This window comes from Echiichthys vipera (genome assembly GCF_963691815.1).
Source record: "Echiichthys vipera genome assembly, chromosome: 11".
In the NCBI taxonomy this organism is placed as follows: Eukaryota; Metazoa; Chordata; class Actinopteri; order Perciformes; family Trachinidae; genus Echiichthys; species Echiichthys vipera.
Genome location: NC_139836.1, coordinates 15925681 through 15952884, shown reverse-complemented (window position 1 = coordinate 15952884; position 27204 = coordinate 15925681). Strand labels below are relative to the sequence as shown.

The 27204-nt window shown below is 38.6% G+C and overlaps 1 protein-coding gene across 2 annotated transcripts; it reads right to left on the bottom strand.

Moving 5' to 3' along the window:
* Positions 1–800: 800 nt before the first annotated feature.
* On the bottom strand, positions 801–27142 carry col21a1 (collagen, type XXI, alpha 1). Of its 2 annotated transcripts, none has more exons than XM_083923358.1 (29): positions 27055–27142; positions 22101–22228; positions 21342–21902; positions 20890–21055; positions 20581–20809; positions 19321–19494; positions 17719–17796; positions 15655–15738; positions 14381–14443; positions 13935–13988; positions 13794–13847; positions 13635–13688; positions 9677–9730; positions 9540–9593; positions 9405–9458; positions 9012–9065; positions 7508–7552; positions 7361–7414; positions 7219–7272; positions 5582–5635; positions 5339–5410; positions 4173–4208; positions 3435–3479; positions 2687–2719; positions 2450–2596; positions 2316–2370; positions 2043–2234; positions 1891–1968; positions 801–1815 (listed from the first exon to the last, which is right to left on the bottom strand). In XM_083923358.1, exons 2-29 carry the CDS (start codon positions 22195–22197, stop codon positions 1628–1630), a joined length of 2883 nt encoding a protein of 960 aa, XP_083779484.1. In that variant the 5' UTR covers positions 22198–22228; positions 27055–27142; the 3' UTR covers positions 801–1627. The 2 variants fall into 2 exon arrangements, with proteins under 2 accessions (XP_083779484.1, XP_083779485.1); XM_083923359.1 differs by having other exon boundaries at positions 19321–19491.
* Between the last annotated feature and the right edge of the window lie 62 nt (positions 27143–27204).

The window sequence follows — 27204 nt, the reverse complement described above, 5'->3', positions numbered from 1 at the left end:
TTGTAATGGCCTGCACTCAAAATTATACAGTATAATAACAATTCCATTAGGAACAGATCAGGGAAGAGATACAAATATTAATACAGTTATACGATTAATAAGGATACTGCAAATTCAGTATAGAGCCTCAGCTGCTGTCTACAATGATTTCCATCTTCATAATTATATTTTTAAAAAATACCACAAACAGTTGTATAGAAAAGTTCCTAAGCCTAAGCTTATTTCTCAGAGGAGCATTAAGCAAACAACTGTTTGAAGTAAGTATGCTGGGATAATTAAAAACATAAATACTCAGAGTTTCTATGTGATGGGTGGCTGCTGTCCAACATGAAAAAAAGGAAGCCCTCTCTTAGGTAAAGTAACTCCTGGACATGCTGGGATGTTACCACATAGCACCATCTAGTGTACAGAGCACTTAAATTGTCATTTCTGAAGGTTAACTTCCAACCCACCCACCCACGCATACACTGCCAGCTTTCGAACTGCACTTGTATGTGTCCTTAGAGGAGAAACCAGGTACTGATCTCTTTTTTGCTCCACACATCATCCGACCTGATGCTGCTGTAAAAATGGAAACTTTGAAAGCAAACGAAACAACCAAAGTTTTTCACAATTTAAAAAATCCAAGAGAAAGATGAGATTGATAATATAGAGTCCAGGAATGTAGCTGAAAAGTAAGGCCCAAAGCACAGACCAAACAAATTTCACAATCAGTAAGATGTTTTAATTCTAGTTTTTTTTTTTTAAATGGTCATACAAAAGTCACTTTAACACAAAATAATATAATTACAAAAGCTGTTTAAGACATGTTGTTGCTGAAATACACAGTTATGACTTTTTTTACTTTTATAAATAACAATAAAATACCTGCTACAGTAATGAAAGGTATGCCTCTGGAACATAAATTACATCAAATTTCAAAGTAAAACTTTTAATAATGTTGTTCCTAATTGGAATAAAATAACATGTACTGTGATACGGGGGAAAGTATTCATTTGTGTGATATACAATGTTAGCTGTTAAAAGGTTTTCATGAAGAGTGCTTAACAGTAAAAAACGGAATGCTTTAGAAACACAGGCTTACAGCAGCTCATAATCAGCTACAGGGAATCACAGTCTTGTGCTGAAACATGCCAATTTTTACACAATTCATGGTGAAATAATTTACTGAACATGGAATTATAGATCATAGAAGTTGTGGGTTTTTTTCAACGGAAAATATATCACCCACCCAATGTGCAGTGAAAATTTAGAAAGCAACATGCAACAAAGCAACAGCAGGGCAACATGGGAAAAAGCGCCAGCTGCACTGAGAGATCCAGACATACATGATGTACATGAGTTCAAGGTGCTCAGATGAGAGGTTTTAAATGGAGTCAATTATTAATGATCTTAACCCCATTAGAACCTCCAAGCATTTTTAAGGGCATGTGAATAATAATACAAAATACCAACAGAGAAAATGTGATAGGATCTAGTTCTGTTGACTGTCTGAGATCACATACAATGTGTTAGAGGAGGTCCGGTTTGTGTCCACGACAGAGAGAAACTGTAAAGATGAGATCTTCCTGAGAATGGCTGTTCCACATCAGCTCTAGACTGGTGCCTGCAGTGACGCTGCATTACGTTAATAGTTTGGCCCTTTGCTGTAAGGATCCCGCCTCATTATGCTACCGTAGCACATGGATGGATCACACACCCCAGGCCGACCAGGGATGCCAGGATTACCGCTTTGACCCTCTGCACCGTTTAGACCGGGGGATCCAGGCTTACCTGGATGCCCCGGCTTACTGTACCCTTCCGGACCCATTGGACCTGTGGAGATAAAAACATTAAGCCATGACCGTTTCAATGGAACAGTGTTAAAAGGATGAAATCCACAATATTTACCTGGAGGCCCTGGTGGCCCTTGGTCTCCAATGGTGGTTCGACCAGAGCTCCCCTTCTCACCCTTGAAACCTGGTTCTCCTTCAAATACAAGTGGACCTGTTTGAGCATTCGGCAAAACAGCTTTAATAACATACTGTAGACACTGGTTTTACCTTTCAGCCCATTAATACCAGGGTGTCCTGGCCGGCCAGGGTGGCCCGGCTGTCCCCTGAAGCCACTAAGTCCAGGAAGACCCCTGAGTCCCTGGAGCCCAATTGGACCTGGAGGACCAGGAGATCCAGGCCGGCTTTGACATCTGGAACAGCTACTCTGCTGGTTGCTCAGCAACAATGTAGGAAGCTCAGCTAGGATGGTTGACAATGAAAATATTTCAGATGGGGATGAAAACACACAGACATACATCTTCAGTCTGTAATGATACTCACACAGAAGAATCTCTCTGCAGATTTGCCGAATGTGACTGTCTGACATTTGACTTGCCTGGAATAGAATGTGATGGATCATTCATCTGCCCATTATATTTGCCAGTATCAGATAAAACACAATGTGCAGCACATACAGATCTTCCTTCAGGTCCAGGTGAGCCAGGTGGACCGCTTTCCCCCAGCAGCCCTCGGGGACCAGGTGGGCCTGCCTGACCCGTCTGTCCGGGCCGTCCAACTTGACCTTCTTGACCCCTCTGCCCAGCATCCCCAGCTGTCCCTTTCTGGCAAAAATACCACCCCAGGGTTAGCAATAAATACAACAATTCAGGTTGGAAGGAGGTACAGTTATTAAAGGATTTAGCTTCACATACCTCTCCTTTTAGTCCCATTGGACCACTGGAGCCCTGTCAATGAAAGGATAAGTCATTAAAAACCCACTCATGGCCACTCAGTGGGTGTCAAATTGTTGTAGCACCAACAATAGGCTAAATAGAATTGAATATGGCGGTATCACTCTGGTATGCACATCTACATTTCGTTACAGCTGCACCTGCATGTGTTCAGAATTTATGTCAAATAGGCCTTCAAGAATTTGAGTCAGTAAAAGGATCATCCTTATAGGGTCATACAAGTATGTTATGAAACAAACATGGTTTGGATGAGGAGTTGTGGAAAAATAAATAAATAAATAAAATCACCATACTATGGGTATTGCCTATATGGATAGATAAGATATGTGCTGCGATAACTCCTTATTCCAAAAAATAAATAAAATAATGCTTAACCTCACAGTTCAGGAGTTGTGAGTAAAGATTTAAAGTGCTTACCAAACGGCCACATGGTGGCGCTATCTTCATTTAAAACTAAGTTACAGTTTTTGAGCTTCCCTGCTGTGTAACAGATTAACAGACATGGACATTCAAAAGGGAAGTAGGTAATATATTGTTAAGTTGTATTCTAATTCGCACATTATTAAAAGAAACCAATTTTCAAAACGCATAGTACAATATCTTATAAAATATCGAAGCAATTTTAATGGGCTTTTTTTTTTTTTTGCACTACTTGTGTCCATTTGTCAAAAGTCTTTATCACACAACAAAGCTGATCAAAGAGACTCACGTGTTCCCCTGGCTGACCATGCTCTCCTTTTTCACCTCTAAGGCCCTGATGAGAAAATCATTACATTAATGTCATTAAAGCATCTGAAATCATTGTTTCAAGCACCAGTCTATACTGTATGTGCAGCACATGGTGGACAGTAAAACATGCATTCAAGACATGATGATTGATATTTGCAGTAGTATTCATTGGTGATAATGTGTTTTAAATAAAAAAACAGCATGATTAGTTTTTTTACATAAACATGAATACACTTCTTTGTTGCATTGTCAGGACATGACACTGATCCAGTTTAGCTTAATGGAGAAAACCATGTTGAAAGTCAGGTGAATGGCATATATCCAGTTATACTTCTAAAAAACACATGCTTTTTTAAAACAAATAATCAATATGTGATACAGCAAGGGAGGCTTTACTGCCATTAGATTCTTGAAATTTGTTTCTATGTGAAATTAATTAAAGACAATATATTTCTCAACTAATAGAGGAACGCTACTTACAGTATGGACTGTCTGTAGTGTTTAGAACTTTAGAACAATAACTGATTAAGTTTCAGACTTTTCCACATTTTAATAATTTATGCTAGCGATTTCTATCGGACCAAAGTCTTAATCAGACACCTAATGGTGATGAGCTACATTCAACATTCAAGCTTTCAATTTGTGTTATTTTTTTAGATAAGCATTACAGAGGTCAACATGATCATGTCATATCATCTAATTTTGTCTTCAGTCTTACCGGTTGTCCTCCTTCACCTGAATTTCCTCTTTGTCCCTGATAAAAAATAATGACATGTATTATAACTTGAGAACATTTTGTGGCAGCTACACAAACAAAGGTTCCAAATGATTTACAGATAGATAGATAGATAGATAGATAGATAGATAGATAGATAGATAGATAGATAGATAGATAGATAGATAGATAGATAGATAGATACAAAAAATAGTATGGGGTAGTGTTAATTTTGGCAGCTATTTTTTAATTTAGTCTTATTCCTGTGTCAAATGTCCTTGTTAGCTTTAATCATATTTTGTCAACATGATCCTGTTTTTGTGTAGTCAGGTTTAAGTCAACCAAAAGTCTGAGCATTTTGATCTTATCTTAGTCAAAGGAAATAATAACTATTGTAATCTAGTTTTAGTCAATGAAAACTGTTGACATTACTTTTTTCAAGTCATCAGTTTATATTGAACATTTCAGTCAATCTAGTCTATCCAAAAACATTTTCATAAGACTTTATCTTATCCTTACATGATGAAAAACACAGGTTGAATGATTAAGAATGCAGCTTTGTATAACGTGTCTGGTCTCAATTTCTTTGTGGTGAGCCTTGACGTGTCCCTTCAGGTTGGGGGTATTCTTCCCAGCTATTCTATGACCACATTGCTTCCCGTCTGATAAAAAGATGCATTTTGTATTTTTCACTGCCTCAATGAAACAAAAATGGGCCCATATATGAGTTCATTTGTCTTCTTCCAAGCCCTGTTGTCATTATGCTTTGCTTTTTTTTTCTTTTATTAAATTAAATTCCTCCAGTGTTGTGTATTGTTGCCGGTGTATCAAAGCTTTTGCACGCAGCACTGACAGGGTAAATATCAGCCACGAGCAGCGCAGGAAACAGAACTAATTCATTGAGGAAAAAAACCCTATAATAATTTCTGGCCTCTTTTTGCCTCAACGAAAATGAATGGAGTTTTTATTTCGTAAACTACATTTTAGTCCCGGAATTTTTTTCAACAGTAACGCAGGATGATAATCATTACAGTAAGTGTTAATGACGTCGGTGCCGTCTCGTCTTTGTCTCCAAAAAATGTTGTTGACGAATGTATTTCGTCATAGTTTTGTTAACGAAATTAGCACTAGTGACTAGTGACTGGCAGAAAAAATTTAATCACAAATACCTTGCTGCCCTTCAAGCCTGGCATGCCTGGGTGCCCCGGCTGACCTGCTCCTCCTGGTTGTCCTGCTCCCCCCTTTAATAGTGACACATTTAACACATGTTATTAAAAACAATAATACATTTATTTTTTATTTTTGCATTGTGGAAACACTTGTATTTACTTGCAGCCATATTGATTCTATAAAGTATTACAGCAGACATAATTCGACCTGGTTCATATTGGATTATTTAAATGGAAACATACCGTAGGCCCCTGTGTTCCTTGTATACCTGGACTTCCACTTTCACCCTTATTCCCCTTGATTAAGACATAAAACATGTCTTATGTTACAGAAAACATACAATGCAGTTGGTATTTTCACTTCCTTGTCCCGATTTATTTTCATTGATGTGTGCAACAGTTTTAGCATACAGTACTTTCACAAGGTTTTGGTGTATTGCAGCTTGGCATTTTATTATGTGTTATTGTGTGCTTTCTTTTCTCGTTGAACAAACATCTGTAATTGCAGTCTGAAGCGCAGCCACAAAATCAAAGTATTGCCTGCCTGTCCATAAACTAGCTTTTCACATGTGTGCCATTTACCAATACACATTGGCTTGTTAAAGGCAGATCAGCTAATGAAAAGTGATTAGGAGACGGAGCGTCCAGACCAGACTAGCCCAGACTGCTTACATTTCCATGAAAATTCCACTGACGAAAGCAATAGGGCCGGATCACTGCTTAATTTAGCACTGTGTTGTGAGGCCAAGAGATCGTCATTTTGAAAAACAGTGAGCAAACAAAACATGCAGTGCTCCAGACCCAAGCAGCTTTCTGTGCATTTCAACCAATTCATTGGTTTTAAAGCTTAAAAGATTTGACCTTATCTAAACTAATGACACTGTGCACTGTAATGCATGTTGTGTTGGCTAGATGGGCTTGGAAATGTAGTGCCATACAACGCTACAGTGATACACTACTTATTGGCAGCTATTTAACTGTACTACAGGATGCTCTGGCTCAACTTAAAGTGGGAACTTGGGGGAACAACCTGGACTCTATTTCCAATGTTTTTGTCTCTAAGTGACTAATGAGAACAACAATTTTCAAAATTGGTCCAGTATTGACCTAAAGTGTTGCAGCCAGCAGCTGTGAACCGGGCTGCAATGTAATCTTACTGTATGAGGCAATAATCATGGCCAATGTATGTCCACTAAAAGTGTTTGTTTTTGCCACTAACAGGCTCAGATCGTTGTTATAATTGTCTGACCACATTATGGAAAGATGTGAGAAGTCTCGTTATGAAATCCCAGCAGAGGTGACCTGTTTCCGGAAGACAACGGTGGAAACATTGAGTCAGGTGGAGTTGGAGAGAAGAGTGCTGGGGAGAGTTCGTTGTGTTGGAGTACAGAGAGCATAGCTTTGTGTTATCTAAATATTGTCGATAAAAACAGTTGTTCTTGTTTTCGCATTTACAAATTGGGCAAACAAAATTTTGTATCAGTCCGTGCTGGTTTCACAAATTACCCTCTTGGATAAGAACAGGCTGAAGTTGTGGTTGAAAAAGGTTGAAAAGTTATAATTTAAATCATGACATGGCTTGACCTGCAGCTTGTCAGTTGCCAAGGCTGGCTTGTGTGGACTGATCCGTAGTGTTGAATTTTCTGGGTCACAGGTTGAGCCGGTGTGCTCATAGCCCCAGGGATGCAGAGAGGGATAAACTCACATTATATTTAGTGCACAGTTTATCCATTTCAATACTTTATGAAATCCTTTTGATGACTGCCGGTAAGATGAAAGTCAGTGATTATTTCTGCCAGCTTCATTGTAGCTTTACATCACTGACAATACAGCTGTTTGAATAAGCTCAAAGGGGATTTTCTACAGGCATACATAATTACCTTGGGTCCTATTGATCCCTTTAACCCAGGTGCACCAGGTAAACCCATCTCACCCTACAGGAGAGTGAAGAAATCTTTTCAGTAACTCTTCAGATGCAATATGTACACTTACACAAAAATAGTCCAACAGCTGTTAACTTACAGGTGGTCCAGTCGATCCTGTGAAGCCCCTGGGTCCAGGCAAACCAGCTTCCCCCTAAATGAAAATCATGTCAGTCAAACATCACAAAGAATGATGTAAAACCATTCATCAGTTTATTTTGCACATGTGTAAGGAACATCAGCTCACCTTTTGTCCATTGAGGCCTGCAATTCCTGGCAACCCAGGCATACCCTGGGAACAAGGAAACGCATTATACTGTATTACTGATAAATATTCTCAAAAAATATTAAAAGCTTCTGTTTGTCCATTAGTTTTTCATAAAACTGTATGTTTTCATATGTTTCTGAACTGATTCTAAAAGTAGCATAAAGGACTACAGGTTTCAGTTTATGTCCTTTCAAAATAAAACAATTACTTCATTGTGTTCTTAACAATTGTAGCCAATTGTTCAGTAAAAAGAATGGATTGAATTGATATAGTGCACTGAAAAATGTCTTTCAAAATATTAAACTCTCTAGTTACAGTTGGCCAGTTATAGAGGCACATGGTTTAGGGCTTTAAGGAAGAATATTTCATTTAATTTATTTTCTTAAACTTCCTTGTTCTGTGCATTAATACAGCACTACCTAATGTTTTAACGCTATGTCAAAGTGCATGATCCTGAATCCCATGAACTGCACCTGAACTGTGAAAGTTTTATTTGCTGATAAAAGCAATAATAAAAAAATAGTTTCTGTTTGAATTGCATGTGGGAAAAAAGAAGAAAGCAGATCCAAATTTATAAATAAGTGGTTTAATACATTGGAAGTTTATGTGGTTCAGCACATGCAGCAAAATAACCCTGGAGAGCTTCTATAGTTTTTTTGTTTGGATGTTTTTTTCTTCTGAGATAAATGCTTGCAGATGCTTTGCAGTTGCCTCAAACTGAAGTTTGAGTAACATATGTTCCTAGTGAATAGATCTGACAGGCATGCAGAGAGACATAGATAGAGCCACCCAGACACACACTCTCACACTCCCTATAGGGGAAGAAATCCCTGTCTTGGGGCCAACACCAAAGCTCTAACTTCATCTTGTTTTAACTTCCTTGGATACATCACTAACAATATTGTTCTGGTGGGGGAAAAATGGAGTTCAGCCTTGTGGAGCAACTGACTCATCTTTTGTAAACCCATCACAAACTTTTGCATAACACTTATGATCATGATCAGTGGGGTTGCTGCCAAGTTGAAACACTTTCTTCCTAAAACAGATTTGCTAGAGCACCGCAGCATTCCCTTGCTGAGTTACTTTCACTGCCTTAGATTATAGCCGTTACATAAGAGGGTTATCCTGGGATGAACTACAGGGGAAATACCCCTAATTCACAGGCTGCCAGGGCTACTCTCCGTACTGCTGACAGTATGTTAACACACTGCAATCTTACTACAATAAAACACGTTACTGCGTGCAAATCTATGTGACCCATAAAACCAGGACTTGCACAGTATCTGCCTGTTTGAATCTTCTGCATCAGCTACAATTTGTAAAATGTAATGTAAAGTACCACATATATAAATCTCCCCTTTCTTTCCTTCCAGTCTTAACTCAAAACACATTCTTGCACAAGAATCAATAAAAATGCAACAGCTCAAACAACCTACAAAATACTAAACATGCACAATGAATAATGTCTTTGTTTACAACTCACAGGATGGCCTTCTCTTCCATCAACACCAGGAACACCACTAGCTCCAGCATCTCCCTTAATATATCGGAGAAACAAAAAAATTACATTGATACATCATCATCATACACATCATTGCCTCATATTTTTTACATGTCACGTTGGATTTATTATAGGCATCCATCTAAACTTTTATGTGTAGAAAAGTTGTCAAATGTGGTTTGGAAAAAGACGAGGGAGACACCAGCACTGTATGACTACATTTCCATGGTTGCCAAACATCAACAACACAACTCTTGGGAACGGCAAAGTCTTTTTAAGAATGTGCACGCTTAGCCAGCCTCATGTCTCTATTATTCTCCAAACCCCTGAATGGGCTTTGAAACATATTGTTCTTCACTGTCAAAACTAACATACCTTTTGACCAGATCCCCCAGGAAATCCAACTTTTCCATCTCTCCCAGGTAGACCCTGAAACCAGACAAGGATTATACATACAAATTATAATGGCACACAAGCTCTGAATTTGACTCTAAATCGTTTTATACATACAGGGTCTCCCGGATAACCTGGTGGCCCTGGAGGTCCCGAACTTCCTTTTTCTCCCTGGAAACATAATGCCATACAGTTAAGATTGTTAAACTTCTTGTGTTATTTTCAGTAGTCATCAGGATTGTCTGAACTTTTACCATTTGCCCAGCTTTTCCCGGTAACCCTGTAATTCCAGTGGATCCTACCGAGCCCTGAGAAAAGTAAAAAGATTTGAAATGATCATTAGATGTGTGAAAAAAAGGCTCCTACCTTCCTTGGTCTGAGCCTGGCCTATCTAAACTTCCACGTGGTGATGGCTATGCCACTCATTTGAAAGAATCATCCATGTTTGTAATAAAGGAAACTAGTAAAACACATCAACAGCCTTTCGCCAGTCACATCAGAAGACATACAAGAGCACTTCATAGACCCAACGTTAAGTCTACATGGTCACAATAATGGTAAATGTAAACAGACTTGTTTAAGACTTGTTTACAACATAAAGCACCTTTCCAGTCTTTCGGCCACTCTAAGCACTCTATGCTACATGCTGAATTCACCCATTCACACATTTTCATACACTGATGGCAGAGGCTGCCATACAAGGTGCCAATATATCCATCAGGATCTAATCTAAACCAGTCACACATCAATGACAAAGCCTTCGGAAGAAATTTAGAGTTCAGTATCTTGCCCGCATCCGCTTAACCTCGTAAACTACAGCCGCCCCGCCAGTGATGCAATCAGTGTTTGACATTAGTCAGCAGTGGTCTTGTTTTTCTGGGATAGACAATGAATTTAACTTAGCTATTCAACTATTTGGACTGAAACTGAAGGGAGTGACATGTTTCATTGTGTCATTCTGGCATTTTTAAAATTGCACTGGTTGACCTGATTGTAGACATTAGTCAAGTATTTGTTGAATAGTGCCAACATTTGTAATGATGTTTCCCTCCATTTTCAGAATAAAAAGCATTTGGAAACAAAACGGGACATAACATCATTTGTTTTCTTAGATTTTGCATTCCCCCACTCTAACATATGCTTATTAACTCACAGGGGAAAAAATGACTGTACGGTGTAAGACCAAATGACATAGTAAATACTGGCTATTGTTGCTTCATTTGCAAAAATATGTTTTATATAAAAATACATTTTATATTTTATTGTCATTTTAAGTGTCAACTGATTCATTCAATGTTTAGTTAACAAACAGGTCCCAGGAACGTGTTAATGTTACGTTGCTATCAAAACATATATCAAAAATCTCTATGAGCTATGACAAATGTATTATGCTACTGCCTGGTAGTGCTGCTTGTGCTTTATTTGTCTTGATGCTGCAGTAAGTGTTGTTGTTTGGTTGGACTGTGGTGGCAGTACCACCATGTGATGACATGGAGCATAAAACATGAACAGCTATTGTAAGCAATGACTGGTTTGCATTTCAGGTGTGCAGGAAAGATGCAATGTGTGCTGAGCTGTGAGTTTCCCATTAGAAAAACAGATTTCTGTCAAAAGGAATGTTAATCAGCAACAGAGATCATTAGCACAGCCTGGATGGCCACATAAATAAGCAATAAAATGTTCCTTCAAAGGTGATGAATGACTATGGTCATGAACAAGTATCACAGACTGTGAATAAACAAACAAAACCAATTTTGGGGAAGTGGCGAACATTCCTTGTGTCCGTGAATTATGAACTTGACTTCATTAAGCAGACATCATATGTTTCCGTACTCTAGATCATCTGCCAGGAAAATGAGATTACATCCTTGTGTGGTCTTACAATATGGGAACAATTTGGAAATATATATGTTTAAGTGTTTATATCCAAAGAAAATATTGTACTCTAACAGAAGATGACTCCCTCTAATTTGGAGTGAAGCTAAAGTGTCTTCCTTCTGGTTAAAGACCTTTCTGTCTGCCAATATTGTTCTGTGGTGCATGGAGCTTCCTCAGCTTTTCCTGGAGTGCTCTTGACCCAGATATTAGGGGTATTTAGTTACATAAACCAAAAGTTTTAGAGTGTTGGCGACTATGGAAATTAATTGAAAGTTGAATGCCAAAACTGTTGAGGATGTATTGTGAAGAAGCCAAAGGCTTCTGAGCTTTTTACTGTTTCATATAAAGGGAAATGCTTTACGTATATGGTAGCAGTATGTCATGGCTTACAATGATGATGTTGGTCAGTCAGTTGATCGGTCAGTCCACCACTCAAATATATCAACAAAGTTGAGATGGTGAACATGGTACAGTAAACATGTACCTGCTTAATTTCGGCATGTTGGCATTGCCATTGTGTGCATTTTAGCATGCCCATGTTAGTATTTACCTCAAAGCACCACTGTGACTAAGGAAAAAGTCACAGAGCGGCTGATGTGAGAATATATTAACCTTCTTATCACGGTACATTTCTCCTATTTGTGGAACCTTTTTTCACCAGAGCTCTCCAGAACTTGCTCTTGGCAGCTGTCTTGCTTTGCCATGTAAGAAGTGTTGAAAAATCTGTGCACCTTCTCCAGATGCTCATCTGGTCATTCAAGATGCATCAGACCATTAGGGTAATTAGATGTCTGATCATGGGATTTTAAGAGTACTTTAAAAGACCAGTAAAAGTCATGATCCTTTTATCTTGTCAGTATAACACGGAAGATTTTCATGATACAGTAAATCCACCTGATCTTTAGGAATGCAGTTCCCAATTGTGTTCTTTCTCTTTTTTGGGGGTGTGGCCAGAATCCAAAGTATTCCACTTTATTGAAGAAAGAAGAGAAGACAGTCCAAGCACTAGTAATAAATTAATTTGATTGCATCCTGGACCTAATAATAGGAATAATGGGAGGATTCACTCCAGGTGCAGACATGCCTAATGACATTAACTCAAAATGGCATTAACCGTTTGAATTGTTCCCCACTTCAGGCAACTGGCTGGAACCCCCTGTGGTCACACTGATTACAAGGCAGGATGATATGACAGAGGCGATGCATTCTAGAGAAAAAGCATTACCTCAGTATACCTCAAAATAACACTAAAAGTTAAATGTTCACAGCGATCGGAGCAATTAAAAAAGTTCTTGATAAAGCTGTAGGACTGTCAGGTTCTGCTCAAGTCTGCTGTGACTGTAGTTGAGGCATTTATAGTACCCAGTGAGCTCAAACTGCTTGTTCTTGCATATGTTTCTTCAGTAAGAATAGCAGCAGATACCCGTAAAGAGTGTATTACTAAATCACACAGCATCAACAACATGTATGTTTTCTGGTCTGTGCGACTGGAAGAGTCGGACTTGTTTTCATTTCCTGATATTTTGAATTTGTTGTCATCTATGGCTCAGAGATTTTCACCCTAGCCTTGAATCTGAAAGGTGTAGAGCTCTAAGGTTTGACAATTCATTCCTGTTGTATTTTTTATCCATTTCTACGCCTTGGGCACTGAAACAAAGTTGGTCACACTGAATTAAAAAAAAAAGGTTTTATTTCTCACTAATAGCTCTGTGAGATATACAGTCATGTCTGTTGGCGTATGACCTGTTTTGATCGACCCTACTGGGTTTTCTGTCTTGTGTGCATCTCTACCTCACATCTTAGTGGGATTAGAAGGATAAGGAGGAGGTGGAAGTGGGGGTGGGGGGGAGAGAACAAGGCGCAACAAGAGAAACAATATAATGGCTCTTGAAGAATAACGGTTGGTGCTTTCTCAGGAAATATGAACACATTTAAAAAGCTTCTGATAGCCCTTGTGCTCTCTCACTTCTCTCTGTCTATAAAGCGCTCTTGTTCGACAGTATAGAAGTTGCGTTTTTTTACTCTCCCAGGGGATCTGGCTTTATATTCATAACATATGGTTTCTAGAGTGATTGATGCGACAATGTTCAAATGGTTTAAGTTAATGTGTATAGCAGGGATTTCCTGCTAATCCTCCATTTGATCTCATAAAAAGAAGATTTACCTTGAAAATTCAACGTGTTTTGTACTTTGTAACGATCACTTGTTTTCTCTATCTAATTTTTTTCCCTCAGCTTTGGTCAGTCAGTGCATTTAGCAATTCTAGGCACTTCCCAAACAACTTTTCATTTATAAGAAAGGCAGTAATCACATTTGAATAGTTAACATCTCCACCTTCTCTCCTAGTTGGCCAGGCGGTCCTGTTAATCCAGGCACACCCCTTTCACCCTAAAAGAACAGACTTGTGTTATAAAAATTGGTACTTAGTGGTCACAAGTTATTGCAAGATAATGAAACCAATTGTGCCACAAATGTGGTTTTTGACCTTCCTACCGAAACACCAGGCCTCCCTTGCTCGCCTTTGTACCCAGTTGACCCACGTGGACCCTGGGGGAAACAAAAGAAACAAGCTTTAAATGATCTTTTTGGACGCTTGATTTAATGTTAAGGTAAATTAAGTACGATTTTCTTTACCTCTACTCCTGGTGGACCTGTCAGCCCTGGACTTCCTCTAATGCCAGGGATACCCTTTAAATAAAAGAAAAAAAAACAAGAGATGCCCACATTTGGTTAAATATTTTAACCCCATCATCTGTGTGCATGTTCTCTGGGTGATTCCAGGCTACGGGGTAAGTTTTGGATGTGGTTCACTTTTGTGTGTTTTTTATAACACAAAATCACCACTGTGCTGCCACAAGTTGTATAATTAGAGACGTTAGTTATTTATCCATTGGAAAAATTGGTAAATAAGTTTTGTTTACCACTGAAGGGGTCCTGACCACATAGAATCAACAAGCAGAAACCATCATGACTTAATGGGTACAAAAACTCAATTGGTTTTGGTATTTTCTCAGAAGCTGTGACAGTGTTGTTGGTGGTTATGATCTGTATGTTTGTATATTGAACTATGTAGTACTCACAGGCTTACCATCAGCACCAGCAGGTCCAGGCTGACCAGGTTTACCAGCATTTCCTTGTTCACCCTAAAGAAAGTGGAATGAGGTATTTTAATAATATGTAACTAAGACTAATTGTTTGCATATCTTTATCTATCCTGTAACCTAAAAACAGCATGATAAAACCCAAAAAACTCTGGTATCAATATTCTTCCTTCTTCTTAGAGTCTTGATTTAATTGATCTTTTTAAGCCATGCTGGGTTCCTTTATCTAATGTGAGATGCTCTTGAACACTATGTGGGGTTATAAGGAACAGCTGCAACCTATGACCCCAGCATTTTGGATTTATTAGTAAATTGAGTAAAACTAGAGCTGTGACATTATAAACACAAACATGCTTGAACCCATGTAAATTTTAACGACTCTTGTTGCTAAGGTAATATCTCTCTCAGGTCAATGTGTAAAGGCTTTAATGACTACACTGCTATTATTTGGTTGATACCCTGCCATCAATTAAAAGAAACTTGTAGGTTTTATTCCCTATTTTGGAAAATTTCCATTCTAACCAGTGTTTATCTTATGCTGTGGTCTGGTTTGCTTCAAGCAAACAGCCCATTACAGCAGGATCTTACAAGGCTAACCATAACTTCCTTGCAATGGCAAGCCGCAAATTTGCCCAACTGGGGAAAAGAGGCTATTTGGTGTGTCCATAAATTGTAGTTTCAGCAGGTAACTGTGTATCCAACAGTTTAAAGTGCTCAAGCCTCCCACACAGTACTGTTTCTGGCACGAAGAAAGTCTGTGTTTGCAGGCTGTGATGACCTGTTGGTAATGTGCAAACTCATGTGCACATCACATAATTATCCAACACAGAGAGCAGCATTTAGCACACATTGCTGAAGGCTAAGCTGTGAGGAAGAGAAAGTTTGTCCTCTTTCTCTCAACAGAAGCTATTTAGTCTCTTTGTCTATCCTGAGTTCACACATAAACCAACATTATTAGATATTAATGATCTTCTCATTTAATCTCAGTAGAATACCACGGTTTAAAGTAAAAATTTAACCAATTGTCGGAACACTGAGGAGCGAGACAAGGTTGAGCTTGGTGCTAAACCAGGAACACGCTCTTATCTCACTGCATAGTACTGTATGTGTATTTTTGCATTTATATCTGAATGCTAATTATGCTTGAAGTCTTTTCAGTGTTTCAGTATGTGCTGTGTATAAAAAAACAACAAAATTACATGAGACTAAGAATGAAAGAAAATATATAGAGGAAACATCTTTTAATAACTGACCTTTATTCCTGGATGTCCAGGGGGTCCAGGAGGACAAACACAAGGTTCTTGGGTTGGTTCAGTGTAATCAGGATTGTTGGAGCACTGTAATCAACAAAATATAAGGCTCTAATAGAAAATAGGTAACACCAGACATTGAGTTTAGATAGAGAATTATATGTTGTTGTTAGAGAGTACATTCATTAATTAGTCCATCGCAAAATTATCGGCAGCAATTTTAATAATTCATTAAGTATTCTAAGTTATTTCAAAAGAGAAAATGCCACAATTCTCTGGTTTCTGTTGCTGCCCGTTTCCTTAGTCCTCATGTCTGCAGGTATTATTGAAAACTGGATTTTCCACTTTTCCACACAAGCTCTGTTTTAAAAAAAATATTTCAAATGAGAATGCAAAATTGCAAAAGTGCTGTCAATAGCACCAACAGGGTGACTCGGCTGGGAACCGGAGGGTCGCTGGTTCGAGTTCCTGCATGGACCATGAATGGAGCGTGGACTGGTGGCTGGAGAGGTGCCAGCTCATCTCCTGGGCACTGCCAAGGTGCTGTCGAGCAAGGCACGGAACCCCCAGGCAGCCAACTGGCAGCCCCCTCGCTCTAACATCTCTCCATTGATTGCATGTATATAGGTCCTGTTTGTGCATGTGTGTGTATTTCGGGCATGTGTGTGTGTAACATGAATAATAATAATAGAGTGAAAAAATTAAAAAAATCGATTTATAAAGTAATTCTTCTTCTTCTTCTGATATAACCCTAACCCTGAACCAATGTTGGCCAAACAAAAGCCTGAAATACAGCTATTATCAGAAGGCTAGCTTTCTCTGGAATAGCCCGTTGATCTCTCCGTAGCCCATTATGATGCTCCTGGAAGTATCACTGTACAATTGTATGACTAAATATGTAAAAAGTCCTGTTATCTGTTAGAACCAGCACTATTTTGGCCAGGGCTGACTTGTCGCCTCATTTGTGATGCCTCAAAAAGGAAATAACGGCACACACTCTGACGTACAATCCCAAAACTGTGTTTACTGTCAATAAGACAAAACTGAAAAGAGAGTTTCTGAAAATCATCACCCTGGAGTTTTTCCAAAAAGAAAGTGTTCAGTGACCTAAAACACTGTCTGCTTGTCGACAAAGGCCAAAACGCATAGAGTATGTTGTGTGGACTAGTCCTTAGTCTTATATGATTATACACTGAATATCTTTTTTTATTTGGCTATTTTGGCTACACATGTAAAACTGAGTGATTCATCAATTAATGGTAAAATGATTTGTACTTAACACAATCCAATACGGAGACCTGAAAACTCATGAAAACATTTTGTTTTAAATATGAACTATTTTCATCGCAAAATCTTACCTTACCTGCTTTTCTCAAAATTAATCTGGAATGTACCTTAAACAAGTATGCCTTTCAGCTACAATATACCCTGTAAATTGGACATATTTCTTTTTTTAAATCAAATAGTGTGAGATTTTGACAGAAAATCTGATCCTCCGCCAAAAGGAAAACTGAACTCCTAGATTCCATTGTAAATAAGCCATTTAAAAAGCACACAGAGAGGAGAGAAGCGGTGGTATACTTGGCAAACATTCGCAAACTTAGGCTACTCATCTTGTCTCTTTTGATATTTTCAGTCCACATCCTTATCGGTAATAGCAGTTTTGAAGCCAACATAACAATGGGCCACTGCTTCACAAACACAGTTAGAGCCAGAAGAAAATAAAAAAAACTGAACTGAGTAAAGTGTTTGAAGCTCAGCCATGGGTCCTCCTCCAACAAATCATTTAATGCATAAACAGATGTGACTTGAAATTAATATGCTGAGTTTACATTTTCACAACTGCACAATGCACAATACACTGTGCTGATGAAATACAAAGCCAAAAAATAATTCAATGCCATGCTGTATGAGGTGTGGAGTTAACTGATGGTAAAATTGTGCGTTTCAGATCAGGAACAGATGTTGTTTGACAAGGTGAGAAGTAGGTGAGAAGATGTTATCTTTGTTGCTTTTGGACTGAAAAAAAAAAAACAAGTTCAGAGCCAAGCAGACTCTTGTACTTACGACTCCAGGTATTTCACATGCAGTCTCACGGTTATTCTGCTCGGGGTCACAGTAAATGCGAAGCTTCTGGATTTCGAACTAAACAAGATTTAAAAAGAGAAGAACTCTTGTTAAAAACACAACCTCCACTGTAGGAGACTCCGAACAAGCTAACTAAACGAACATGGGGGTAATTTTGCAACACTTAGTTCAGTTTTATCAGTGCACTAATGGATTAAAATTGCGATTGTACAACTGTTAAATTGCTCGCACTGGGCATTGAGCAGCTACATGTTGCCAGACCTCCTTCAGTGTTGGAAGTGTTCTGCAGCAACGTTACACTATTCTTCCATTATTTGGTATTTTGTTGATGTTACTGGTAAAATGGCTCCAGTATGTTCCATAGACTGTTTCACTTCAGTTACCATGTTAGCAGAAAGACTTTCCCTACATATGATTTATATTCCAGCCTCATGAAAAACAATATATAGTTTTCATTTTGTAAATGATAACAATGGTTTCTATTTAGGTTTAAACATGATTAGAGTGACTGGTGTGGTCTGGTGGTTCATGCTAATTTAATGTTATTTAAAATCGCATTGTAGTACTTTTAGAGGTCCAATTACAAAAATCTGTTGCCAATTACATATGTGTTTATCCAGAAATTACACTCAGTTAAGTGCATTCACTCTGTTAATTGGCCTAAAACTGCACTTATAACAATGGATCAGTACACCATAACATTCACTGCCAAGCTGCAGCTCAGGTTAATATCCATAGCTATAATAATGTGTCCACATACTGGCTGGCATAGGCGATGTAAAAATCACAAATGAATTATGTTCTTTCCTTCTTTCTATTTAAACAAAGGACTTTCTGCACAGACCCTCTATTATTAATTCTTTTGTAATCCTGTTAGTGATTAAGTCATATTTTTCTCTATACATTCTGATCTACAGCTAGTTGTACTAATATTTTAGTATTATTTACATTATTGTACATGCATCTTATTTAATTAACTGTTATTTTCACCACAAATGCAACTGCGACAAACCTGCCTAATTGATCACATATGTGTCTGAGGTATTTTAAATGGCCCATTTATGCTATTGTTTCACAATAAAAAAGTGTTATATCATATTAACACTAAGAATAAAATGATGTATTGTGCAGAGCAGTTTTTCTTCTTTTCCATATTATTATCACTACATTAAAATGTTATGTGTTTTCAGGGATGTATTTGCATTGAAACTGCACATTATATAGCCTTCTGCAGAGCAAATTACAACACAGCATAATTATGATTTACTACAAATGAAGCCCTTTTGGCGTAAAATGTGCCAATTGAGACAAATAAAGTAAAGATTAATAAAAAACTGTGGAGAAAAGGGCTCATTTTTGCCAAAGATTTATTACCCAAAGAGTTAAGCATGGGTCTCAGGAGGCAGCAATAAATTGTGCGATGTTGTTTAAACGTACATATATCAGTGCTGCTCATTACACAAACTGTTCCCTCTTTCTATAGTCAAGTGTACGTCAAGTGTAGTCTATGCCAGTTTGCTTTTCTGGAAACCAAACATATATTTGTATTAAAAATAGGGTTGTAGATGTTAATAAACTCACTGGCACTGTTGTTTCCTTTCTGACATATTTTCCAATTTGGGTTTTTCCATTGATGAAAATACCAACAGGGGGCTCCAAGGATTGGGTTTCAATTTCCAGGTCATCGACATAAAGAGTAACATCCTCCTCAGTGACCAGCAGCCGCAGCTGGTGCCATTTCTCATCAAACAGCTTCTTTTGTTAGAGAAAAGGTACAGGAAATGTTAATGAATGCAATGGTACATGCTGGCAGTTTGCTGAAGACATTATACAACCAAACAATAAAACAATCCGACCACAGTAGTTTACTTTCCGTTAGCCACAAGGGCTATAATGATTAGCATTGCTTGGTAACACCATCAGCTGCTCCGGCACTCTTTCTCATTAGTTATCCTGAAAGTACAGGCGTGATCATAATCGTAATCTTCCAGATTTCAACACCTCAATATCAAATATGTTTGAAATTATTGGGGTGGTCCAGACGAGGCTGTGAATAGTTCGGGAGGTTTAAGATTAGTTCCGTAAACCACTCACATTACCAGATAATCTGGGCTGAACCTCCGCCAATTGTCAGGAGGGGTGAATCAGGGTTATATTGGCCTGAAACTCCTGTGGTCTGAGCCCAGGTTAAAGGGTATTATGTGTGGCCAAAGAAAATGATTAAACCTTGGTGGTGAATTGAAATAAAATCGCTTCTGCCAGAGTTTGAACACAAGCATACCATTTGATTACCAGTACAATAGGAGTGTGCAAATTACAAGCATTCAACTCATTATTTAGAATTCAAATAAGAATGGTCAGAATCAAAGCAGTAGAGGCTGAGATATCCAAACCTTTAGTTTAAAATGCTGGATCCTACATTTCAAATAATGCAAATCAGTAAGTCTATTTGTTTGACAATCTGGTAAACGGTCTAGATAGTAAACCCTAAATTATGAAAGCTCTCACAAGACTTGCAGACCAACGACCTATCCTTACCATAAATATTTGAGATCAATGCCTAACTTTAACCATCTAACCTTAACCACTCAAGGTCAATGCCTAGCCTTAACCACCTAACCTCAACCATCTTGTGAGAGTTTTGCAAATCCAGGGTTACCATCTAAACATAACCCACAATTCCCACATTTCCATTTTGTCAGACTTAACAAAGCTTCTACACAGCCACAGAAGTCAACTGTGTAGTACTCTCTTTGAAAAGTAAACTGATCTTGGTGTGTAACATCAGTGCAGTGCCCTTTTCAGACTATTTCCTTGAAGTACAACACAGTGTTACCGTACCCTTGTTGTCTGTTGTGAAAATGTAACCATTTGAGTTCCACTTGCTGACTCGCTGGTTGTGGTGAACATGACCGTGCCCTCCATTCCATTGAGAGTCACCGCCATCTGAGGTCTACCGTCACGCGTCTGTATTCTCCACACGTCCCACTCCTCCATTGCCACTGATCCTTTATACCTCAGTGTGGCCACAAAAACATATGATGGAGGCAGGCCATCAGGAAAAAGTGTCCTAGATGACCAAATATCCAGGTCAGTCAACTTGTTAATACACTGGTGATGAAAAAGAAAGAGTAAAAGAAAGGTGATTACCGTGTAGCTTCACTCAAGTCGTCACGGGATGTCACTTCATAGGCCTTAGTGCCATAATATGCCCCTTGTGTCTTCTTCGTTTTTTTAGCCAAATTTAAATGTAACAGAATATCAAAACCCTTCTCATCACGGGAGTCTATGGGAATTCTTGCTGGACAAACAGTCTCTGCAACAGACAAACACAGTGCAATAAAATAATAATGAAGAGAAGGATGAGAGACAGAAAGACAAATGTAGTATGAGGTGTAGAGATACCACTAAAGGCCCATTTATGCTCATCGTTCGATACAGTATGTGGGCAGTGAAAGTTACATAGTTTGAAATGAACATGTCTATTTTTGCATATAAAGGGAGCATAAGTGAGTCTTTATTTTGTCATGAAAGTAATTTTTGACCTCACAATATTTGAGTAGAACACATTTAGCGCAAGACGCTGATCAGTAGCTGCTTACCTTCGCAAAGTTTCTGTCGTATAATCTGTATGATCCTGGAAATACCTTTGTAGTCCTCAACAGAGAAGACATAAGTTGAAAATGGCTTGTTTGCAATGTCATTCAGCTCAGCCGCTTCTGTCCCTGCCCCAACACCGATTGCAAACAGAATAATTCCTTTTTTTCTCGCTTCCTCTGCCGTTTTCAGAACATCATCTTGAGACTTCCCATCTGTGAGGACAACAGCAATCCTGGAAACGCCTGATGGTCCACGCTCAGACAGGCCAAACAGTTTGTCTGTAGCAAACTTAATGGCTGTACCTGTCCTTGTGTTTCCCCCCATGTACTCAATGGACTCCATCGCCTTGATGAGGTCTTTGGTAGAGGAGTGCTTCCCCAGAGGTATCTCTAAAACCGGGTCATCGCTGTACTGGACGACTCCAACCTGTGTAAAAGTCTGTCCAATGTTGAAGCTTGTTGTTATGTTGACAAGCCAACGCTTCACTATTTCAAAATTGACATCTTCCACACTCCATGAGCCGTCTAGAATAAAGACCAAATCGCATGGTGCGGTCCTACAACCTAAAGCAAACAGGACATAAACAATGAGCAGTGTAAAATAATGGTTTCAAAAAAACCTATCTAGTTTGGTAAAATACATCAAGTAAAATGCATTTACAGTACATGAAATCACCTTTGCCAGTTGTATGCATTTGACATTTGACTTATGGACAACAAGCAAAACAAAGTGTGAGAAAATGAAGACAGAAGCATTCTTACTTCTTATGTCTTCATCTTGAGTTGCACTAAACAAATGGAGAAGCATGAAGCACAGGCATCTTAAGACACAATGCATGGATGTCGCTTTGTAACCCATTATGCAGCAGTACCAAGTTCCAATTGTGCACCTACAGGAAAAGGGAAAACATGCTTTGTATTGCAGGGAAAAAAAGAAAAAGAACAATGCAAGCATTTGTAACCTGTGTTATTCTTGCCTTGACAGAAGCTAATGGCTCAGATTACTGTTTTTCCATTATTGAGATGTTTGGCTGCTACTTATTCTGGCTTGTCCCTTCTCCACAGACTTTAAATACAAAACGACCCCACTACCTGCAGTTACACATACATTAAGTCATTGGAAAGGGTTTGTGACCCTGAGCTAATGACAAGGATGTTGTCAGACTCTGCGAAATATGAATTAGTTCAAACAATAAATAATTTAAGCATTGTGTACAAATGCAGGCAATGTTGTCTCTGGTGATACATCAACCTAAGTGTTGGATGGACTTTTTATCTGATTTAGTTTTTAGCTGGGTTAGGTTTTGTGACAACAGTTTGTTTTACAGCAGGAATTGGACAAGTCTTGATTTACATTTTTCATCAATTCAGCTGTGCATTTGGAAGAAGCCTGGCCATCTCCAGGATAGGCATTAATACAGAGAAGTGCACACATACACGTTGACTTGGTGCAAACAATACTGTATTCATTGTGTGTAGGTCAAGGCTCAAGTGAAGCACATAATAGATAGGAGTGTCAATTTGTTGTGGTAATTGAAATTTTTGTATGAAAGGTACAAAAATAGCTGTAAAAATAATGAAGAAAGATGCTAAACAATTTATTTGAGCCAAAAAGAGGGTGACGTGGTTTTTTTTCTAAAAACTGCATTCTTTGATTCTTTGACTACTTGGGGGTAGTGAAAGAACACTGACATATCACCTTATAAAGGTGATATGGTGAACAATTGCCTATTTATAGACAGTTTTATTTATTTGGAGTCATGTTAACATCAACCTTGGGAATGTTAATCCAACATTCACCATCTTTTTAGCTCTGTTTTTGGTCTATACCAACACCTGACAAAAATATTTGACTGTATAGCTGCCAAATGCTCCACTGAGTTCACCAGCTGGTGGGTAATTTTGTGTATCTGCTGTTTGGTGCTGAGCAGGTATGTACAGTAGGTTTGTAAGAGTTATTATTGTTGCTGACAACAACTACAGGCAGTCATAACTGGGACTATCAAATGCAAATCCCATCTGCCCATAATTATTTTTTCCTTCCTAAGTTATATTCACTTCCTACCTCCCACTGTCGCCACTGCTGTACTTCTCACAAATCCCTAATTCACTTACTTGTACCACAAAATTATGCTCTCAGCTCTGCATCCAACCTCCATGCGGCGCCCTTTATCTTACCAATCCTGCTGCACAGCCTCAGCACACCTAAGCATTTTCCTGTCAAGCCTCATCTACCACATCCTCACATGGCACTGTCAGTTTAACTAAATAAACAATTCACTGACCACAACTGCCCTTAAACTATTGCTCACTGTTTCCTGTGGGATTATCAGCTGTTTCCTCAAATCTACTGCCATTATTCAATCTCTGCCCATGCTTGGCATAAATACAACCTGGATAGCATTCCCTAGGTTGCCTAGAAAAGCTTCACTTCACTTTCCCTTCTTCCTGGATAAAACCAATTGTAATACCTTCCTTCCCATCAGCAGCTGAAGTAATTTTAACCAGTTACTGTCACATGCTACTAAAACACTTACAGTTGTGTCACCAGGTGTGTCATATTTGGAGTATAATTATCTAACACACTGGAATAATGTTTCAAAACATTGGCAAGTCTGAACATGATGGGGAACTGACATTTTGGGAAGATGTTAGTGAAACAATTTGTATATATAATTCATTTCTTTTTAAATTGCTTCAATACCCTCCAGCTGTACTTCTTTATGTTCCTAATTCATCTGTTGTGTCAGCTCTGTTAAAACAGCCCCCCCTTTTCTTGATGTTTTGCCCTACAACCATTTTTTTACCCGAATGACTCAATCGGTAATGATTTCGCTGCATAGCCCTAAAGGCTCCCCACTCTACACCTGCACAACAACATCCTTGCTAAATGGCTAAGTGTTGAAAAGCTGCTCCTACACCCCAGGGACTCAAAAAAAGATGTCCAAACATAGAAGCTGGTGTCCCTATGTAACCTCTGTGTTATGTGACCGTCCGATCAGAAACTAATTTAACTATGTAGATATGGTATCTAGCATAGCCTAGCAACAAGTTCTCAAACCACCTGGTAATTTGTCAATGCACCTCCAAACCGTGGTGATACTACAGCCACAGCCCTAGTTGTGATTTTTAGTGGAAATTGTGAAAATTAGTATCGATGTCCGTTGTACCAAACCATGTTTCCCAAAGACTTTTGATGATACCCTGACTTTTCATCTTGCGCCATTATAAGGTCAAAAATGGTAAATGTCCAAAACCTTGGTTTATAACTAGGATGGTGAACATGGTAAAAAATTACACCTACTAAACATCAGCATGTTAACATTGTCATCGTGATCATGTTAGCATGATGACATTAGCATTTTAACTTACATCTAGCATGGCTGTAAAGTCTTAGTATTGCTCACATAACCACACAAGAGCAAGCCCATACCTCTCAGATTTAAATGAAGCAATGTCAAGGCAAGTGCAACACATAACAAAATGCAGTTTGTCCTTTAACATCGATTCATGTCAAATACAAAACAATGGCATGTTACATACAGTACGTGCTATTTACTGTATTTTGTAAGTTAATTTCAGTTGAACAACAGGTAGAAACTAATATCATTGCATGTGCTGCAAACAACATGTAGCATTATGGTGGAGAATAATGGGGGTTATGTTCATGCTCATGGAATAAGAGGTGAAATGGTATATTACTAAGAACCAGGTGAAACAATGAAAAAAGTTGTGTTTACATTGTGCATGTGAGCAGAGGGTAGACATTTTATTGGATCGTTTCTGTGGCTGCTCTATTAAATGATCTTTACGGTAGTTTCCAACACGTGTAAGAAAGAAACTGCTAACATCCTAAGTTGCAAATGAAGACCAGATATGCTGCATACAGTAGAAGAAGCAGGACTTGTGGAAGGAATTTGATAGGAAGGAACTGACCCTACACCTCATTCATAGCTATTTCTGATTGTGACACGTGAAGGTCAACGAAACAGTGGCTAGGACATAACCCTTGGCCTCCGTCGTGTTTTTATTCCTACGCAGCCAAAGAGGGGTCACACTCTTTAACATGACTGCATTTTTCCACCGTGTAAACTCAGCGTTGAAGTAAGAAAGGAGGCGTTTAGCTGCCATAGTTGTGCAAGCCGTTTTCTTCATAATTTTTCCCCACTAGAGAGCTGGAGGAGGTTGTTGGAAAACCCCCTCATTGGCAGGGTCTAGCCAGGATGACTTTCCCCTCGACTGACTTTCCCCAAACGGAGTGTTTCTACACCTCTGCTCGAGCCACATGGAATTCATTTACACCATCAGACAGTGAAATTCCGACTGTGGACTATGTCCAAACACATGTAGTCATGATGAAGGGAAGCAACCTTCATCCAGGAATAAAAACGCAACATTACACGTGCTAGGCTAAAATGCTAAGAGTTGGAATGCATGCATAATGTAGCAGAATTAACAGGTGCACTTGTGTTGCAGGTCAGTACCAGACTCCATTGATCTCTGGCAGCAGAGACACTGTTTTTAATCTAGGTTTTAGTGATAGAAATTTAACATTGGTATACTGTAAGTATTACACAAAACAAAATCTGTTTAGACTTTCTAGGTGTGAACATAACTACACGTGGCATTAATTCTAGGTTGAGCCACTAGTTTGTTGCAGTATTTTGCAAACCTACTGATTTATGTGAGACTTAGTTTATTTAGCCTTTAGTTCCAGCTGGTTATGCTATTCAGGAAGTTGCTGAACAAATGATTTTGCCCATTTCACCAGATAACATTACACTTGTTCGGGGTGGGTGACATATTTAAAAGACGGTATCAGACCACAGATTTTTTTGGTCTGAATTTTACACATTTCATTGAGCAGAAACCATAACAAGTGTTTTGAATTATGGAGCTCAGAAAGAAAAAAAATATTTCCTATATGTTTTGGACACTTTATGTAATGCACTGCTTGAACTTAAGTTATACTTATCTGCTGTACATTTGACAAAAGGAAGTTGTTCCATTCCAAAAACAACAACTGCTGTTCATGCTGAACAGTTGCCAACGTCAGGGGTGTTTATTGCTGCCAAATTCTTCAAGCAACAAGGGGAAGCCAAGCCCTATCAGTTGGGCTCTGTAGAAATCTTTTCAACTAATCCAAGAGGTTAATAATTTCTTGTAAAATGTCGACTCGTAGGAGTCTTATCACTTACCTCTCGGATGCTTTCAGATATTTTCTACTCTTCTCACAAAGAGTATTATCCCTCATGTACATGTAATTCTCACATCTGTAAAAACTGTTTGAGTACAGAACACGCAATGCTGTGTTGCATTATGCTTGCCCAGATTCAAGGAAAATGAAAGAAAAATCCTTTTTAAGAGAAGTGAAAAGGCCAGGGGGAAAAAATCTAGAGCTGATTCCATTCATTCATTGCATGACAGTAGCACAAACAAGGGACTGACAACTGAGCTTAATGTCTTCAATATGCAACTGCAGCAGCAGAAACTCTAAAAAGTTGACAGTAAAAATACAAATGGTTCACTCAAATGATCAAAAACTTCCTCCATAGATTATTTTACTTTTATCGTAACTGTTCACTGTTACAATAAATATGACAGTTGCATCTTTGTGCATAAAAAAAATTAACAATCAAAACAAAATGGAATTTCTAAAATTCAGATATACAAAAAGTCGCCTCACAACAATGACACAAAGTAAGCAAAAGGTTACCAGTAAGCTTCCAAGCCCTTGTGTGAATTCCTGTTAATCCTCTCATTGAGAGCTAGTGATCAATACTGTTCACAGCCCTGGGTTTACACTAACTGAACTGAGCGAGAAGTGCACATGTTTCTCTGCTGAATGAAAGCCTGCCCTTTCCAG

Excerpts from the sequence above, each read along its gene's own strand:
- col21a1 (XM_083923358.1), bottom strand. The coding sequence starts at position 22,197 with ATGGGTTACAAAGCGACATCCATGCATTGTGTCTTAAGATGCCTGTGC. Across the intron at positions 13,848-13,934 it reads CAGGTCCACCAGGAGTAGAG|GGTCCACGTGGGTCAACTGG; the intron begins GTAAAGAAAATC and ends TGTTTCCCCCAG. Across the intron at positions 1,816-1,890 it reads AGGGCCACCAGGGCCTCCAG|GTCCAATGGGTCCGGAAGGG; the intron begins GTAAATATTGTG and ends TTATCTCCACAG.